General features: G+C 44.1%; 1 protein-coding gene across 10 annotated transcripts in view; it reads left to right on the top strand.

Annotated features, from left to right (window-relative positions):
• LOC131455528 (mitogen-activated protein kinase kinase kinase kinase 4-like) overlaps positions 1 to 17,180 on the top strand; it is a 44,409-nt gene extending 27,229 nt beyond the window's left edge. Inside the window, exons 13-32 of one of the 10 annotated variants that reach the window (XM_058623204.1) lie at positions 86 to 247; positions 332 to 418; positions 1,693 to 2,127; positions 2,856 to 3,008; positions 3,731 to 4,036; positions 4,763 to 4,863; positions 5,125 to 5,264; positions 5,831 to 5,925; positions 7,156 to 7,334; positions 7,476 to 7,605; positions 8,426 to 8,755; positions 10,157 to 10,274; positions 10,936 to 11,106; positions 11,188 to 11,331; positions 11,756 to 11,890; positions 11,986 to 12,086; positions 13,204 to 13,353; positions 13,460 to 13,619; positions 13,709 to 13,848; positions 14,277 to 17,180. In XM_058623204.1, the coding sequence (XP_058479187.1) occupies positions 86 to 247; positions 332 to 418; positions 1,693 to 2,127; positions 2,856 to 3,008; positions 3,731 to 4,036; positions 4,763 to 4,863; positions 5,125 to 5,264; positions 5,831 to 5,925; positions 7,156 to 7,334; positions 7,476 to 7,605; positions 8,426 to 8,755; positions 10,157 to 10,274; positions 10,936 to 11,106; positions 11,188 to 11,331; positions 11,756 to 11,890; positions 11,986 to 12,086; positions 13,204 to 13,353; positions 13,460 to 13,619; positions 13,709 to 13,848; positions 14,277 to 14,360 (3,321 nt within the window). In that variant the 3' untranslated portion in view covers positions 14,361 to 17,180. Of the gene's footprint in view, positions 1 to 85; positions 248 to 331; positions 419 to 1,692; positions 2,128 to 2,855; positions 3,009 to 3,724; positions 4,037 to 4,762; positions 4,864 to 5,124; positions 5,265 to 5,830; positions 5,926 to 7,155; positions 7,335 to 7,475; positions 7,606 to 8,425; positions 8,756 to 10,156; positions 10,275 to 10,935; positions 11,107 to 11,187; positions 11,332 to 11,755; positions 11,891 to 11,985; positions 12,087 to 13,203; positions 13,354 to 13,459; positions 13,620 to 13,708; positions 13,849 to 14,276 lie in introns of all 10 variants that reach the window. The other 9 variants (XM_058623208.1, XM_058623205.1, XM_058623207.1 and 6 more) reach the window with 9 other exon arrangements.
• The last annotated feature ends 489 nt before the right edge of the window (positions 17,181 to 17,669 follow it).

Below are 17,669 nucleotides of genomic sequence, written 5' to 3'. Positions count from 1 at the left end.
TGCTTATTTATTTTATTGAACTTTTATTTTTGCGGTTGGTCTTTCCCCTGTGTGACTTTTTTTTAACTTCTCGTCATCGCCATAGCAACAACGGCGCGAGCGGGAGATGAGGAGGCAACAGGAGCGCGAGCAGCGCCGCCGTGAGCAGGAGGAGAAGAGGCGAATCGAAGAGATGGACCGTAGACGGAAAGAGGAGGAGGAGCGGCGGCGAGCCGAAGACGAAAAGAGGAGGAACGACCGCGAACAGGTGTGAATGTTTTTCCGCAGAGAATTTCTGTCTCGGTGAATGTTTGTAACGATCGCTGACTTTTCCCGTTCGTTGGTTTGACAGGAGTACATCCGACGTCAGCTGGAGGAGGAGCAGAGGCATCTGGAGATGTTGCAGGAGCAGCTGCTGCGAGAGCAAGCCATGCTGCTGGTCAGTCACACACACACACACACAGTAGTAAGATGGTGGATAGATGTTGTGCCAAAACACACAGAGACTATTTTACCAGATCCCCACAGATCCAGAGAGGCAGTGGAGGTGAAACGTGCTCACAGCGAGCAGAAGAGCGGATGTCGTGGTTAACTCTTGGTAAATCATGGACTCAGACTAGATTAACTAGTCTGCACAGCAACGTTAATTCCAGGTTGCGTCCATTTGTTTTCCCTCCAGGCTCTTAACTAAACATTCAGTGACTCTCTGGATTAAGATGAAGGGAAATTAATCCGGAAATTGAAGATGTCAGGACACTGACATGTCCTAGAAACACCCGTAGTATTATAAGGATCAGATATAGTCAGTCGGCCTGTCGAGTTTTTTGCGAAATATCGGCTGCAGTCTCGGTGGATTTAAAGTGTACGCCATTTTAAGTATTTAAACACACCCTCTCTATTCACAGCAAGTGAGATTAAATTATGGGAAAAGACAAGAGAATCCTTTTTTAGTCCCACAAAGAGGACATTTATGTAGTTACACCAGCAAAGGCCGGGAAAGAAAAATGCATTATCACATCTATACATGTACACAATAGAAAGATATCCTATATTAAGATGATACAAGTGTAATAGAATATGCTGCAACTCAAATATATTCAGCATGAGCTTAATATTTACAGTGTAGTCCAGGGTTGAGCTTGAGATATTGTACTTTTGTGAAACGACACCAGGCACCAGAAATAAAAGAATGGTGCTCAGTTACAAAATAAAAGACTTTAGAATGTTCTGTCATTGAGGAAGGTCCAGGAATATTTTTAATGTCATTAATATTACACACTCTGATAAAACTGGGGAAAAAAAAATCCACCTTGGTCCAAAAATATTGAAGCGGCAAAATGACAAAAGATAAACGTGCAAATAAATCACAAAGTCTCAGCGACAGAGGCTTAACCACAGAAACTGCTGCTTCATGAGTTCATAGATCGTTGATGTGTAGTTACAGTGTTAAGAGTAAAATGAAAGATTTTATTCTTGTGACTGTTGGCTTCACGGTAAAGTCGTCAAATACCGTAAGATTATTTTAGATCTGTCCTAAAATCACCACAAAGTATGTGTGTCATGTTTTGTCTGTGCGTCATTTCTTTTTATCACCTTCAACGTTGTTATTTTTTTACATTTTCTTCTTAAAAAAAAAAAACACTGCCTCAGTTTGTAGGAAGTATAATTAGAGTTAAAGAGGAAGTATTCCACACTGAACACGCTCTGCATTAGGAGTTCAAGTGGCGGGGGCTGGAGGAGCAGCGCAAGGCCGAGCGTCTCCACAAGCGTCTGCTGCAGAGCGAGTCCAGACCGCAGCCCGGCGACAAGAGCAAAGCCCACTCAGACCCTAGCAAACCTCCGCAGACCGCAGACCCGCCCCCCGACAGAGCCACGCCCACAGCCCCACACGCTCAGGTCCTTGACGGCGCCGCCTCTGTAGCCAGAGGAGCTCACGACTCCTCCGGAGAGCTTCAGAGCGCCTCAGACCACGGCGAGACCGCAGAGCCGCTAAAGACTGACACTGTAGAGACGTGTCCCGACCGGCTCCAACGCTCCCCGAGCCCCAGCCCCTCTCACACTGAACCCCCGGCTGACTCTGAACCGCTCCAGGCAGAGAGTCCGGAGCCTGATAGGCCCGTCAGTCCTCCTCCTCAGCCTATCAGAGAGGTGAACCTCTAACCCCGGCTCCTCCCACTCTGCCGCCTGCTCTTTCCGGCTTCTTCTTGCTTTGTCTTCACACAGACTCAGTCAGGCATGATGTGAAATGTCTTCCCTGTCTTTATTTGTGAAGCTCTTTAAAGCAACCACAGTGCTGAAAGACATATCCTGACGTTGATGTGTGCGATAAGTACACAAAAATTCAGAATCTTAATAATCGACCTTCATGTGGTTCAGGAAACGGATGAATTTTTTTTAATTTTCCTTATAAAATGTTTCTCGTTACTCAAGATATACGTTAGACAGTATTCATAAGCCATCTCGCACAGGATTTATCCATAATATTTTTAATTTCCCCCATTATTTCACCTGTGTATGTGTCACAGAAAACACACATCTCAGAGGCGGACGCGTGAAATTCTTCTAATGTGGTTGTTTTCATGTGAGTGTGTCTGTGTGTGTGTGTGGACTGGGCCGTTTGCATGTGTATGGCTGAGGCCCAAACTAACACGTGGGGACGCCTGAGCGGTGTGGTCAGCAGGTCTGTCCACACGCGTACCTGTGTCTGTACGGCTGCCTCCAGCATGCGTCACATCACTGTCATCTTAATCTTCACTGACGGTCAAATATGAAGGTTTTCTGACGACAAGGAAACAGGAAACACAAAGTCTCTTTGTTCGCCTGATGCTCATTCCATCTTTGTCATGTTCTATTCCCCCCCCCCATCTCGACCCCAGGCTGATGAGCGGTACCGTAAGAACATTCAGGGATCCCCTCAGACCGCCCCTCCTCCCAAGCAGCCCCCTCTGCCTCCCCGCTCCTCTGAACCGTTTTCCAATGGCGGCCCCTCCTCCGAGGCCTCTGCCATGCACCGACCCATGGAGCCTCAGGTAACTTCCTCCCTCCTCCTTTTTCCCCCCTTTCTCTCTCTCCTGCTCTCTCATCATTACTCGACCATCTTTCCAAGTGTTCCTACAACTGTTTGCACTAAAGGAACGAGTCAGTGTGGTTTCATCAGGTATTGACACTTTATCTTTGCTGTAAGGAAGGGAGGCTCACACTTCTGCACCAAAGTCCATAGAGAAATGTGTTGATTTTTACACCACAGCACACGGGAGTGTGCTGCCTCCATCAGTAACTTCAATTTATTTACTTTGTGACTTTGGTGTTTGAAATCCTTCGTGAAGTTTGAGCTCAGTGACACAAAGTGACCACACGAGGCAGCGGTGTACCGGCAGCTCCTGTGTCCCCGTGAGCTAAAATCACTGATTTTCTCAGTGGGGTTTGGTTTACGAGAGTGAGCGGTTTACAAACTTCAGTTTTCACTTTGACAAATCTGTCCCTCAGATATCGTAGACTTACGAAAGCGACACTTCTTCACTCGAGCGTCCAGACAGTCACTCCTGGTTGAACACATCTCTGTGTCTTCTGTGCTTGGTCTGCATGTGTGTTCTATGAATTTAGATACGTGTTAGTACGTGGAAAAAGCCGCACACATCTTCCCTCATGTCTCACTGTTTTGTCTGCTTGTTTCACCTCCCTCCCTCCCTCCCTCCCTCCCTCCCTCCCTCCCCTCCCCTCCTGTCCCTCCCTCGCTCCCTAAAAGGTGCAGTGGTCCCACCTGGCTGCTCTAAAAAGCAGCAACAGCGCCGCCCCCTCTCCTCCTCCTCCTCCTCCTCCTCCTCCTCCTTCTGCTGCGCCGCCCGTGGTCGCTCGCTCCCAGTCCTTCAGCGAGACCGCCGGCGTGGCCTCTAGCTTTGCACAACTCCACCTGCGTTCACAGGACCCCCACCATCACCAACACCACCACCACCCATCGCCCGCACGCACTGACCCCCAGCCCCAACCTTCCCTCCACCACCCTCAGGCCCAGACTAGAGTCGAGCACCAGGCCGGCAGCGAGGAGGTGCCTCCAAAGGTAAGGAGCTGATGAGGGCCTCCTTTTCCCCACCCCTGATCCTTGACTCCTTTCTCCCCCTGCCACCTCCTCTCATTCATCCGTTTGTTTGTGCTCACTCTCACTGCTACTTAACTAAAGGCTTACTTACTAAAAAATCCACGTCAGTGTGTGTCGATGATGTCTGAGGACTATGTTTGATGCATTTTCTTTTCATAAAACAGCTTTTTCCATCTGGAAACTGAAGTTTGCAACGCGCTCTCCCTCCCACGCCACAGTCCATAGAGAAAGTCAGTGATTTTAGGTCATTTGGACAGAGGAGCTGCTGTTCTACTGCTGCCTCGTGTGGTCACTTGTGTGTGTCACTGAGGTTAACCAGAACAAATGATTTCACTGAACACTGAAGTCACAAAATAAGACGTTAAGTTACTGATGGAGGCAGCAGTGGCTCAACAACTCCTCTGTGCTGTGACGTAAAGTCACAGATTTTCTCTATGGACTTTGGTGCAGGGAGCGAACAGTTTAAAACATGTCGGAAAAAGGCTGTCAAATGACAATAAAAGCATGATAATGATAAAAGAGATGTTATGTAGACTGAAGCAGTCCATCAAACCTGAACTATTCCTTCAAAAAGTACAGTTTTGAACTCTTTAAATGACACAAGTATGACTGTTGTTGATGGTGTCGCCAGTGTTGGTGAGGTTCTTCCAGCTGCCACTCACATGTCTCTGAATGTGTCTCCTTCAGGTCCCGGTGAGGACAACATCCAGGTCTCCAGTGCTGTCCCGTCGCGAGTCTCCTCTGCCATCACAGCCCAGCAACCAGGGTGGCCAGAGGAACGCTGGCAGGTTAGTGAAGTGACCGCAGGATATTTTATTTAATAATAATAATTATTATTATTGTTATTATTGTTATATGGATTATGTCATTGTTTTAAGCCTTTAAACTGCCCTAATCCTTTATTCTTAGACAAGTATTTGTGTTTTGCCTCTCTGTTACTGTTGCCAGTTATAACTGTGGTGGCATTAAACTTCACATTTTCAAACATAGTTATACTTATAAATACAGCACTGATGTAAATGATAAAATAAAAACTTTTTTCTTTACAGTAACGTAGAGCAGCGCCCCCTGTGGGACCGCGTGGAGAAGCTGCAGCCTCGGCCTGGCAGTGGCAGCTCCTCGGGCTCGTCTAACTCCAGCTCTCAGGCCAGTTCTGGGGACCGCTTCAGGCCCCGCTGTGAGTCTCCTGGTACTGTACACGCCTTACATTTCACTCACTGCACTCAACAACATCATTACCTCATCACAACTGACTACACGCACTCACAACTATGAACCAGCTCCTTTGTGTCGGGTCAGTTGTCGTTGAGGGTGAAACCTGGACTTTTTAAAGTAACGTTAGTGATTAAAACATTTACTTGATCTTTTTAGTAGTTGTTACTGGTGCGTTTCCTTTTCCTCACTTCCTCCGACAGTGGTTTTCTCTGCTTCTTTGTCACAGTACTACACCATTTGTGTAGTATTCATGTTCCTCACTAAACCTCTTGACTCTGAGGACTCTGGGTCGGCCGCCCTGATCTTGCAAGGCTGGTTTTCCGCTAACAGACAGTAGAGATCAGCAGAGATGGCCCCTAATCTCCCCGCAACAAGACATTTAACCATCAAAAATTACTCTGAAGCTGTTAAATTAGGGTAAAAACATTTTACCGGAAGTAGCCGGGCTGGATTATTGACAACCAGGAAATGACCGTGCATATAGTCAAGTGTTTTTCTGAAAACAAAGTAGTGACCTTCTCCTCTTCTCTCCTCTCAAAGCCTCCTCCAAATCTGAAGGATCTCCACTCCAACGGCCCGAAAATGTCCCCAAGAAGCAGGATGAGAAGAACGCGGCGAGGCCGACTCGACCTGCGGTGAGTCCTCTTGTTGCCACAGCGCGGCTTAAAATTGCATCGTACTCGGATGTGAAAGCGTGACGTGTTTCTCTTGTTTTCCTCTATCGCTCTAATTACTCAACCACCTGATGTGTGCAACATCTCGTGAACCGTAATTGTCGGGGGAACCCTCTTAGGGTGATGTGGTAAGCCCGCGTTAAAGAGACTACACAGTCACGCCTCTGCTATGCCTGCACCATTGCCCCACTCATTGCTTAATACGCTAAAGTTTGATGATCAAGGTTAATCCCAAATGTGATCATAATGCCTGCACAACTTTATTGCTTGTCATCAGCAAAGCACACACGGAGCTTCCTGAGCCGGGATTTGAATGCGACCACATTTGAATGCAAACGAGACTCCTCCCGTTTCCTTGTACTTGTACAGAATGGCTCTCACCTGGCTTTTGTCGCTGCTTAATCTGTGGCTTTGGTTTAGGCCTCTTGTCATGCTCGTCACTGACCTTACACAATGATATTAGTGAGAAAACAAGCAAAGGGCTCCCTGTTTTAAGAGTGGTTGTATCAGTAACTGACACATTTCTTGCAAGCTTACTTTAAAAACATCCACAGCAGCTTTATTTCACTCTTTTTTACTGAAAACTGAAGTTTGTAAACTTCTCACTCTTCTGCACCAGAGTCCATGGAGAAAATCAGTGATTTTAGCTCAACCTAACCCTAAAAACCCATGTCAGTGTGAGTCTGTGATGTCTTATGAATATGTTTGATGCATTTTCTTTTTATAAAAACAACCTTTTCCAACTGGAAACTGAAGTTGGAAAACTGCTCTGTTGGAAAACACAGGAGCTGCTGCTCTACTGCTGCCTCGTGTGGTCACTTTGTGTCACTGAGGTCAATCCGAGCTATTGATCTTAAATGCAGAATTGACAAAATAACAGATTTGAAGTTACGGATGGAGGCAGCAGTGACTCAACAACTCCTCTGTGCTGTGATGTTAAATGGTAGATTTTCTCTATGGAGTTTGGTGTGGGAGAGTGAGCGGTTTAGAAAGCAACTAAAACACATTCTAAAGATGTCGTAGGCTTCTCCAGGCTCTGTGTTTTCCTCTATTTCTCCGGCTGGTTTTCAGCGCCGGGGTCCACACAGTGTCGTTCGTCAGTACCTCTTACAACCGCTCTGCAGAAAAACCTGGAACAACACTTTTTAAGGCTCCTCCATAACACAACACCACTGCTGCTGTTCTCTTCAGGACCTGACTGCTCTGGCTAAGGAGCTCCGCGCTGTAGACGACGTACGACCTCCTCACAAAGTCACGGACTACTCCTCCTCAAGCGAGGACTCGGGCACCACGGACGAGGAGGATGACGAGGAGGTGGACCAGGAGGCTGGAGAGGAGTCCACCTCAGGAGCTGAGGACTCCAGAGCTGGGTAGGTCGACGTTAGCTCCTCACAGTCTCGCTGCTGCTGCTTTTTAATGTCACATGTAGTCTGTCAGATGTTGATCCATCAAAGCGCTGCACGGCTTTTTTCTGCATGGCTTTTTAACACCGGTCTGGTTATGGACATCAGATATCCCCATGGCTTCCGCAGGAGACTGAGCAACGGGGAGACGGAGTCGGCCAAGACCATGCAGGTCAAAGACTCTGAGAGCGAGCCGGCCATGACGCCCTCCAAAGACGGCACGCTGGTCATCAGACAGGTGAGAGACTGTTTTCTTATTGTTCTTTCCTCATCAGTACCGTTTTACCTTGTTTTCATGTGTTTTATATCATATGTCCATGACCGTTGACTTGCTGCTTCACATTTTAGACGTAGTCCAATTTGTGTTTAGCGAGGTTTAGCATCACTTTTTTCCAGTTGTGTCCAGGAAGATTATGTCAGCAGCTGGGATTAAAAAGAAGTGACAGTGACTGTTATGTTGCTTTTTATCAGACAGTTTTAGCGCCGCTCAACACAACTCTGCTCAGTTTGGTAGCAGCGACACAAACACACAAAATGGTGACTTGTAAAGCAGTTGTTTTCGGTGGAACTTTAAGTAGATTTTAGAAAAGTAGAATTTGGTATTTTAAGTAGATTTTAGAACTATAAGTAGATTTTGGAAAATTTGAATTATAAGTAGTATTTTTAAGTTTTTTTAACTGATCTACAGTTGGACATTGTTGTCTTTGATTCTTGTGTCGGAAGTCGCGCTCGTGACTCTTCAGTGACGACACTCTCTGACCAATCAGTGACCTTCAGTCTGTTGACGTCACAGTTTAGTGTCGGCTCAGCTAAACCTCGTCAGAGCAGGAACTATAAAACCCTCCAGGTACCAGAGAGCGGAGTCGTATTAGAACTGTATTACGTATCAGCCAAAATAGATTTGTAGTTGGAACTCGGAACTTTAAAATCTAACTTTGCGTTCTGACTTCCGAGCTCCGACGTAAATGGAACGCAGTGTCAGTCGTGGTCCGCAGCAGCAGCAGCAGCCGCCTCCACAGCCTCCTGTGGCTCAAACGTCTGCCTGTTCTTGCTTCCAGAGCACCGCTGAAATAAAGCGGTTGGTCAGTCTCTCCTCCTCCTCCTCCACCTCCACCTCATCCATGAGCGGCCTCGGCCAGGCCCCGCCCCCCAGCCACGGGCTCCCAGAGAAAAATGGCTTTGCCGGCCACATACACCACCTACCAGACCTTATCCAGCAGAGCCATCACCCTCCTTCCTCCTCCACAATCGTCCCTCCCTCCTCCTCCTCCTCCTTCTCCTCCTCCTCCTCCTTCTCCTCCTTCTCTACATCCTTCCCGTCATCATCTAGCCACGCCAGTCCTGCCATGTCCCCACAGAATTCTCTGGACCAGCTTACTGCCATAGAGGTATGTCTCTCCCCCCCCCCCCCACATCACTGAGACCGGCACCAGGGACTAGACGGTGGACATGGATGTGGAGATCAAATTTAGGTCAAAGAGCAGCTGCAAATAATGTGTTTACTCGTATGTAACTTTATTATCACACATTCGTAAAAACAGTATAACAGTACATCAATGACATTTTATTATAGCATTTTATAAAAAAAATGTTTTAATATGTTTTTAATTTGACATGTTTTTGTTTTTTGAAACTCATTTAAGTAAATTTTCTTGCGTTAATAACCTGTTTGTAGCACTTTTAGTCTATATTTTGGCACAAAACTTTGGCTCGGCTTACGTAGGCTCCACCCATTTACATTTAAGAAAAAGAAAACGGCAAAAAAACTACAGTTAAATATATTTTTTTACAATTATTGTTAATAAAAATGAAGGATCACACGGATTGTCAGGATAATCATGACAGAAATTCTAATCTCATTGCGAGTTTGGACTAATTTTTCATATTTTTAACTTTGTATTATTGAGACTTTTATTGTTCTAAACGTGAATATATATATATATATATATATATATATATATATATATATATATATATATATATATATATATATATATATATATAAGGATTGATAAAACAAATCATTTGCAGATGCTCTTTTGTCTTTTAGATGAATGTAAATCTTTGTTTCTTATCCACATGTGTTCATATCCACTGTCCAGTCTGGTGCCCTCACCCTCTCTCTCACCCTCCTCACCCTCTCTGGCTTCACTCTGGCTCACCTCTGCCCCCTTCTGGCTGACCTCACATCTACTCTTGAGTGGCTGCAAACCTCCTTCTCTGCTAACACTGGTGCCTCCTGGTGGTAGAACGCGGTCAGGGTGTGGAGGAGATGAGAAGTCTCTCTGCAGGAAGACTTTATTAATCCTGATTAAAATGTCTCTGTCAGGATCTTTGGTGGTGGACTTCCTGTCTGTGTGTCTGTGTTGTGCCTGCGCTTCATTACGAACACATTTATCTTCTTTTCCTTCCTAACGCTCCACAGCAGCTCAGCTCAGCTCAGCCGTGTTTGGATCACTCCTCACGTCTTTTTCTCCTCTCCTTGTTTTTGTTCCGATAACACTTGTGTATCGCCGCCAGCGTTGGAAAACAACCACTAACACAACGGCACGTTGTCTCTTCTCTAAAAACTCAAATGTGTCGTCTCTGCCAACACAACATTTCTCCTCTCCCACTTTGTTTGTGTCATAAAAAGTGTTTTTTTACGAGGCCTCAGAGGCAGACGTGGATTCCATGCTGCTGTTGTTGTTGTGGTTTAAATCTACAGTCTTAATGATTCCCTGGCAGAATAAACAGTGTTGTGTGTTTGTTCTGTGTTTTTTTTCTAAATGCTGTAAATCTTTTCTCAGTCGCAGTCAGAGAGCAACTCCATGTCCAAACACAAGTCTTCCTCCTCCTTCACTCCCTTCATCGACCCTCGTCTTCTGCAGATCTCTCCATCCAGCGGCAGCTCCCTCAACAACATGGGTACGTTTATAAAAAAAAAGTCAAGCACAACATACACTAACATGACACAGAGCGCCCCCAGAAGTCAGGTCATGGTCACACAAAGGTCGGCGGATCCGAACAAATTATTTGGGAATTTTATGACCTGAGAGAAAGTGGCTAAAATTTCGTTAAATGCTAAATTTTGGATTTTTTTTTTCCTATCGTTTCTAAGTTGCACACAGTTGTTCCAATTTTAACCAAACTTGGTACACTCTCATGATTCCAAACAAATTTCTAATGTACTTCCATTAGCTCCGCCCACCCAAAAACCAAAAATGGCTAGTCTACGCATTTGAACGAACTTGTCCCAGCATGTTCAAACTAGCCGCGTCAAACTCAATCCATATGTTCTCGATAAGTTACTGATTTTAAGTTATCAAAGGATTTTCTCTACGTCAAAAGCTCTCCGACAAAGTTGAGGTGAAAATGGAAGGAAAACTACTTTGCATGGGGCGAGGGCCCGATTGTGACTGTGAGTCCTACGAGTGGTCCTAGTTAAAATTTAAAATTTCCAACTTCTCTTTGTAAAATGTTGTCGTGTTCAACATATTTTGTAACGTTTTTTTGTTGTGTAATTATTTTCTGTAGCGTTGTTAACATGTATTTGTAACATTGGCGTGGTTCATAAATGTCTCTCCAGCTGCGTTTGGTCAGGATGGCCGCCTGGTGGACCCGCTGAGGTCCGACCCGTCTCGCAAAGGCTCGGTCGTCAACGTCAACCCGGTCAACACGCGCCCGCCAAGCGACACGCCGGAGATCCGCAAGTACAAGAAGAGGTTCAACTCCGAGATCCTGTGTGCTGCTCTGTGGGGTGAGTGAGGCCCAACAATCAGCCGGAGACACACAAGACAACGTCTGACTCTGACTGACTCTGACTGTGATTGTGTTTCAGGAGTGAACCTGCTGGTGGGCACAGAGAGTGGACTGATGCTGCTGGACCGGAGCGGTCAGGGCAAAGTTTATCCTCTGATCAACAGACGAAGAATCCAGCAGATGGACGTTCTGGAGGGACTCAATGTGCTGGTCACCATATCAGGTAGAGTCCACACATCAGGCTCGCTAATAAGGCTGCTAAACACTACATTTGACCTTTTTAATAGAGAAAATATCATATTATACTTAAAAAATGAATAATTTTATAATAAATAAATGAATAATTTTAGTAACATAATTTGTAAAAAAAAAAAAAAAAAATGGTCTCTTACACAAGAGTGTAAATCCTTTTGTAATTTTAGTCATATTTGTGTTTGTGTAACCACAATATTTTGGGTGGCATAAGTCAATTTATTGTACTTTTAGTTACATGTTTGTGTAACATCAACAATCATTAGAATCATGTAGTACAAGTGTACAAATAAAAAACCGTGTGTATTTATTTCAGTTATGTGATTATGAGTTGTGAATAACTTTGGTCATGATGAGGTTGTCTGTTTTTCCCGCTCTCACTGCGCCCCCTGCAGGTAAGAAGAACAAGCTGCGAGTGTATTACCTGTCGTGGCTCAGGAACAAGATTTTGCACAACGACCCCGAAGTGGAGAAGAAGCAGGGTTGGGTCAACGTGGGCGACCTGGAGGGCTGCGTCCACTACAAAGTCGGTACGTGTCATCACAGAATAATCCCTGTGTGAGTTAGTTAATCTGAGTTTGGGTCGTATCACTTCTTCACAAGTGTCTCCTCCTCTTAATCCCAGTGAAGTACGAGAGGATTAAGTTCTTGGTGCTGGCCTTGAAGAACGCTGTGGAGGTGTACGCCTGGGCACCCAAACCCTACCACAAGTTCATGGCCTTCAAGGTGAGTCTGGTCACATGGTACAAATGTAAACAAATAAAGGGACAATTCAGGGTTTTTAAAAGTGTGGTTTGTAGTCTGATTCCCAGACCATTGGTTATCTTGTGAGTGTATATATATATATATATATATATATATATATATATATATATATAACGCGTATATCTTGTCTCTCTCAGAGATTGGTGTATTTTGTACACTGTCCTCTGATCCAAATACATCTACTAAACTATAAAGGAACAGTTCAGGTTTTTAAAAGTGTGGTCTAAGGACACTGACATAAATGAAACAAACAAATAAAAGGTTTGATAAGAAATAATAATCATTAAAACTCATCTACATAAATGGCACTTACCCTTTAAAAAGTAAAAAATAAATACAAAAGTGTGACATGCAACCCCATTTCCTTTCCTGTGGCTCTTTCAGAATAAAAGTATGGGTATTTTTTCCTTGTTAAATGCTATTAATGTGAAGGCACTCCACAGATATCACAATTTTCTGTCATAAGAGCTTAGCAATAGTCAAATTTACTTTACCCACAAGCAAGTTTTGGGCCACACATGACCAGTTTGCGGGCCATTCTGGCCCCAGCACCTTATGTTGCCCATGAGAGTTGTTGGAGGCACTAACACTCCTTCCCAGTGATTAAATAATAAAATATACGGCTGCTTAATTTTAATTCTTGCCACTTTATGTCACCTCTTAAGTGACTTTTCTGCCTGGAAACTCCAACACCAAACCCATAGAGAAAATCAGCCACAGCATCACAGCACACAGGAGTTGTTGATCCACTGCTGCCTCCATCACTTCAGTTCAAATGTCTTATTTTGTCAATTCAGTGTTTCAAATCCTTCATTCAGATTGACGTTAGTGACTCAAGGTGACCACACGAGGCAGCAGTAGACCTGCTGTGTTTCCGCAGGCTAAAAACAATGATTTTCTCAATGGGGTTTGGTGTGGGAGAGGGAGTGTTTTACAAACTTCAGTTTCCGAATGTGAAGATAAGGCAGTGAACATATACTTAAGACATATTTTATTAGGCGAGTCTTTTCTTAAACACAACCACACCTGAAAAGATCCAAAGTTTCAATACCTACTAACATCCTTGTTGTTGTTGTAGTCTTTCGGTGACCTGGTGCACAGGCCCCTGCTGGTCGACCTGACTGTGGAGGAGGGTCAGAGGTTAAAGGTCATCTACGGCTCCAGCTCAGGCTTCCACGCAGTGGACGTGGACTCCGGCGCTGTGTACGACATCTACCTGCCCACACACGTACGTGTCGTCGTTACCTTTTACATTTTAACTTGACTCTTTTTTCCCACTTCCTCTAAACGCTCCACACTTGTTTTTTTGTTTTTTTTTGCTCCTCCCACCTCAGATACAGACCAGCATTCAGTGTCACGCCATCATCATCTTACCAAACACGGATGGGATCGAGCTGCTGGTGTGTTACGAGGACGAGGGCGTTTATGTCAACACCTACGGCCGCATCACCAAGGACGTGGTGCTGCAGTGGGGAGAGATGCCAACTTCAGTGGGTATGTATTTAAAAAAACAAAAAAAACAAAACAGTGGGTCAATAAAACACTCTGTGAGATCTTACTGGTCCCTCTCGGTGTCTGTGCAGCCTACATTAGGTCAAACCAGATCATGGGCTGGGGTGAGAAGGCCATAGAGATCCGCTCTGTGGAGACGGGACACCTGGACGGAGTCTTCATGCACAAGAGAGCGCAGAGACTCAAGTTCCTTTGTGAGAGGAACGACAAGGTGAGGAAAACTAATACTTTATATTCTAAATACACTTGAGCCTCTGCCTCATTTCCAATTTAGACACAAAATGGCTGCCAGCAAGGAAAAAACACACAAACAAAAGTGTCACCAAATAAAATGTACACTGGAGGTCTGGTCATAACTCATTAACACTTGATATTGATTGGAGGGCCACATGTGGTCTGCGCGCCGCAGGTTTGAGACCTCTGATGTACACGTCACTCAAGTCAACATGAGACTTTTCCTACAGGTCCCCGCGAGCTAAAATCACTGACTTTCTCTATGGTGTTTGGTGTGGGAGAGCGAGTGGTTTACAAACTCCAGTTTACAGCCTGAAAAAGTTTATGTCACAGTGAGATAATGCAGCAGACATGTTATTAAGATTATATAGACTCACGTTTGTTTGTCTTCTCCTCGTCTGTCAGGTCTTCTTTGCGTCCGTGCGTCAAGGAGGAGCCAGTCAGGTTTACTTCATGACTCTGGGACGCACGTCCCTCATGAGCTGGTAGTTTGACCGCACGCCTACGCCGTGACCAGCAGACGACGATTGTGACTATGATACTGACACCGATGAAGAAGAAGAAGACAACCAAGCCTGAGCTGGAGAAGCCTCGGGTAAACAAACAAACAAACAAACAAACAAACGGATCGGACTGTAACCACGAGAAGAAGCAAGGGATGATGGGTGTGTGTGTGTGTGTGTTCCTGTCACTCAGTGTATTCGTTAAAAAAACACGAAACCCCCTCCCCACCTCCTTTTCCTCCTCCTCTTACTCGTCGGGACGCAGGACCTGTCGCCTGTCGACGGTAAATCTTTATGTGTCATAGTAGAACTTTGCATCGCGTTCACGTGGCAGCAAACAGACGGGAAGAACGCGGATAACGTACGTGCCACGACCTTCAGCTGCAGCCGAGTTCAGTCCGTGAAATGAAAGGTCCAGTGTGTAAGAGTTAGTTTTTCCTTCATCTAGCTTCTCTGTGTTGGTTTGTTTGCGTGAGTACGGTTCTTCAAAAACACTGCTTTGTCCGTTCAGGCGGCACAAAATGGCCGCCGGGGTAAACGTGTCTTTATTTTAAAGTGATCGCACACTCAGACAAACACGCGTATGGGTCGTATATTCAGTCTCTCCTCACACGCTGGACCTTTAACTGGCGTTAAAGCATGTTAGTAGTTCACAGTTTGTTTTTTTGCTCCCGTAAACGATGTAAACAAAAAAAAAAATCTGCCTGCGTCTTCACTTTTTTGCCTTCTCCTCCTTAAAGTGAAGACTTTGTTAAGGGACCTTCTTGATATATCCACGAGTGAACAGGGTACTGGATATCAGTGTGTACAGACTCCACTCTCCCGGCGTTTAACCCGACACCGCTTTGACCACTTTGCCTCGAGTACGTACTGTAGGTCGCGTCGGAGAGACGTTCGCCCTGTCTATGACCGCATGTTGCTCTCTTTTTTTCTTTTCCTTTTTTTTTGTTGGTGTTATTAACAAAATTAGCCCCTTGTTTTTGTTTTTAAATACACTGTATATTTTGTATGTGACTCGCTGCACATCGATAAAGCATAAGAACACATAAGGACGCACCTAAAAGATGACTTTTATAGGGAGAATCCAACAGTCCTCAGTTAAAGGCCCAGAATTAGTGACATCTAGTGGTGAGATTGCAGACAAACATGGCTCTGATATCAAGTCCCTTAACTAAAGTGATTTTACACTTATACAAACACTACTTCAATGTGTTTTATTCAATTCCTACCCTTTAAATGTCCCACACTGGTCCTTTAACTCGCTGACATACGAGTAAAGTTTACTTGTTGACGTGCTCGACACCAAACGTTATGTTTTTTCTGCCCAAAAAGAACTGCATGAGTGAACACATGCACGACACTGAGTAATCTTACAGTATTTATATCACTACTGGCCACAGAACGACGACGACAACAACAACAACAACAACAACAACAAAAGACCCCAAAAATGTGAGGTTTGTCAGCAGTTAAAAAAAAGGTGGATTCTCCCTTTAACCGCCATCGCTCATAAGTAGGGCTAGGATAAACTGTGAATTAGCAGAATAATTATTAGCAGGCGGCCGATATAGTAGCATGGAGGCCGGTGGGCAGGCGTGACCGCGAGGGACTGAAGGCGAGCGAAGATGTCACCGATGAGGGTTTGAGAAGAATCACACTCCACACACACACATGAAGAAGAGGCTCCGCCTCCTCCTCGTGCACCTCGAGCTCCATTATCAATTATCGAAGAGGAAACCTTACCTTAAAGTCTGCCTTAGAACATACTCAATAATCATAAAAAAAGGCTTGCAACTCATGATTATCTTCTTTTTTCTGGGTTAATATCATAAACCAAAGAAACCAGGACATAACTCAATGTTTAAGAAGCTCAAATAACTTACTGACAAACGATGAATTTAAGTTCCCCGTATCTCAAAAATAGTCCACAAACCAAAGATAATTCAGTTTACAGTCACAGGAGAGCAAAGAAACCACAACATAATTCACATTAAATGAGTTAAAACGATAAACTGAGCATCAAAATAGTAACAAAACACAACCCAGATTTGTATTTTTACCTTTTTTAATCTGATTTTTCCTCCTCAATCGTGCCCTGAAACGAAAGTTTGTCACTTTTTTTTATTGTTTTAAAAATGCATCACTGAAAGGTCAGATCCGTCGGTGGCGGTGAGACTTTAGTGGGCGCGGCGGTGCCTTCACTGACTCCTGAAAAACTCAAAAATCACCCGTTCTAATCGCTGTGTTACAAAAACAACAACATAAACCACTCCAGACTGAGCAGCATCTTCTGAACCTCGGACGTTAGTTTTTTTTTTTAAAGTCTCGTTTCTGCGACTTCTATCACCTTCAGATACGTAAGTGACTGCAGCGGTGGGAGGTTTTTGTTTTTCTTCTATCGTAATGCAATTATTATGTTGACAATGTTTACAGGCGTTTTTGTTTTAAACCAATGTGCATCAATATGAATATTTATGGTTTATCTTGAAGGTAATTTGTATTATTCCCTTTTTTTTTGTACTATCATTTAGACGTTTTGTTTTTTGTGTACGGGAACAAATCGGCTTAAAGCTCGTGTTCAAGAGTGTGATTTTTACTGATTCCTTGACATCCTGCAGTGAGGCGGCGTGGAGCGAATGTTCTCCAGCTGCCAGGTGACGTTTCCCCTCAAACCTCTATCTCTCTCTCTCTCTGTCTCTCTGCCACGCCTCTCTAATTTATGTCCTCTCTGTGTGTACTATGGGAATTACTGTATTTTCCTGAAGGTCTTTTTTTTTTCATTGAATAAAATGAGAAGTAATTTACAGTGTGGTGTTTTATCTCTGCATTTGCAGTCTCCATAAAATATAATGAACAACATACTGAGTGTAGATATCTTAATTAACTTTCAGTTTTGATGAAAAGTTTGGTCAGATGTTGCAGATTTTCTACAATTGTGCTGTCTCTTTTCTGTCCTTTTAAACATGTTTATTTTATTTTATTATATCTTTACTTAGTAGTATCAAGGTTGTTATTATAGTTAATAATTAAAAAAAAATTTAAAAGTAGTGTTTAAAGAAAAATGATGACTATATTATTATGTATGAAATGTATTTCATACATAATGCTGTATTTTTATTTATTACCAAAAAACTAGACATTCACAACAAATAAAAACGAATTAAAACCAACTCATTTTAAAAACGAAATAAAAACTAATGACAAATCCAATACATATTATTATAACCTTGGTGGGTACCCATGTATACACATGAGCCACAAGATGGCGCTGGCGAAAACAAAACAAGGAGGCACG

Source organism: Solea solea, chromosome 2 (assembly GCF_958295425.1).
Source record: "Solea solea chromosome 2, fSolSol10.1, whole genome shotgun sequence".
In the NCBI taxonomy this organism is placed as follows: domain Eukaryota; kingdom Metazoa; phylum Chordata; class Actinopteri; order Pleuronectiformes; family Soleidae; genus Solea; species Solea solea.
Note: the sequence above shows the minus strand (reverse complement) of the source record. Positions and strands in the feature narration are given on the sequence as shown.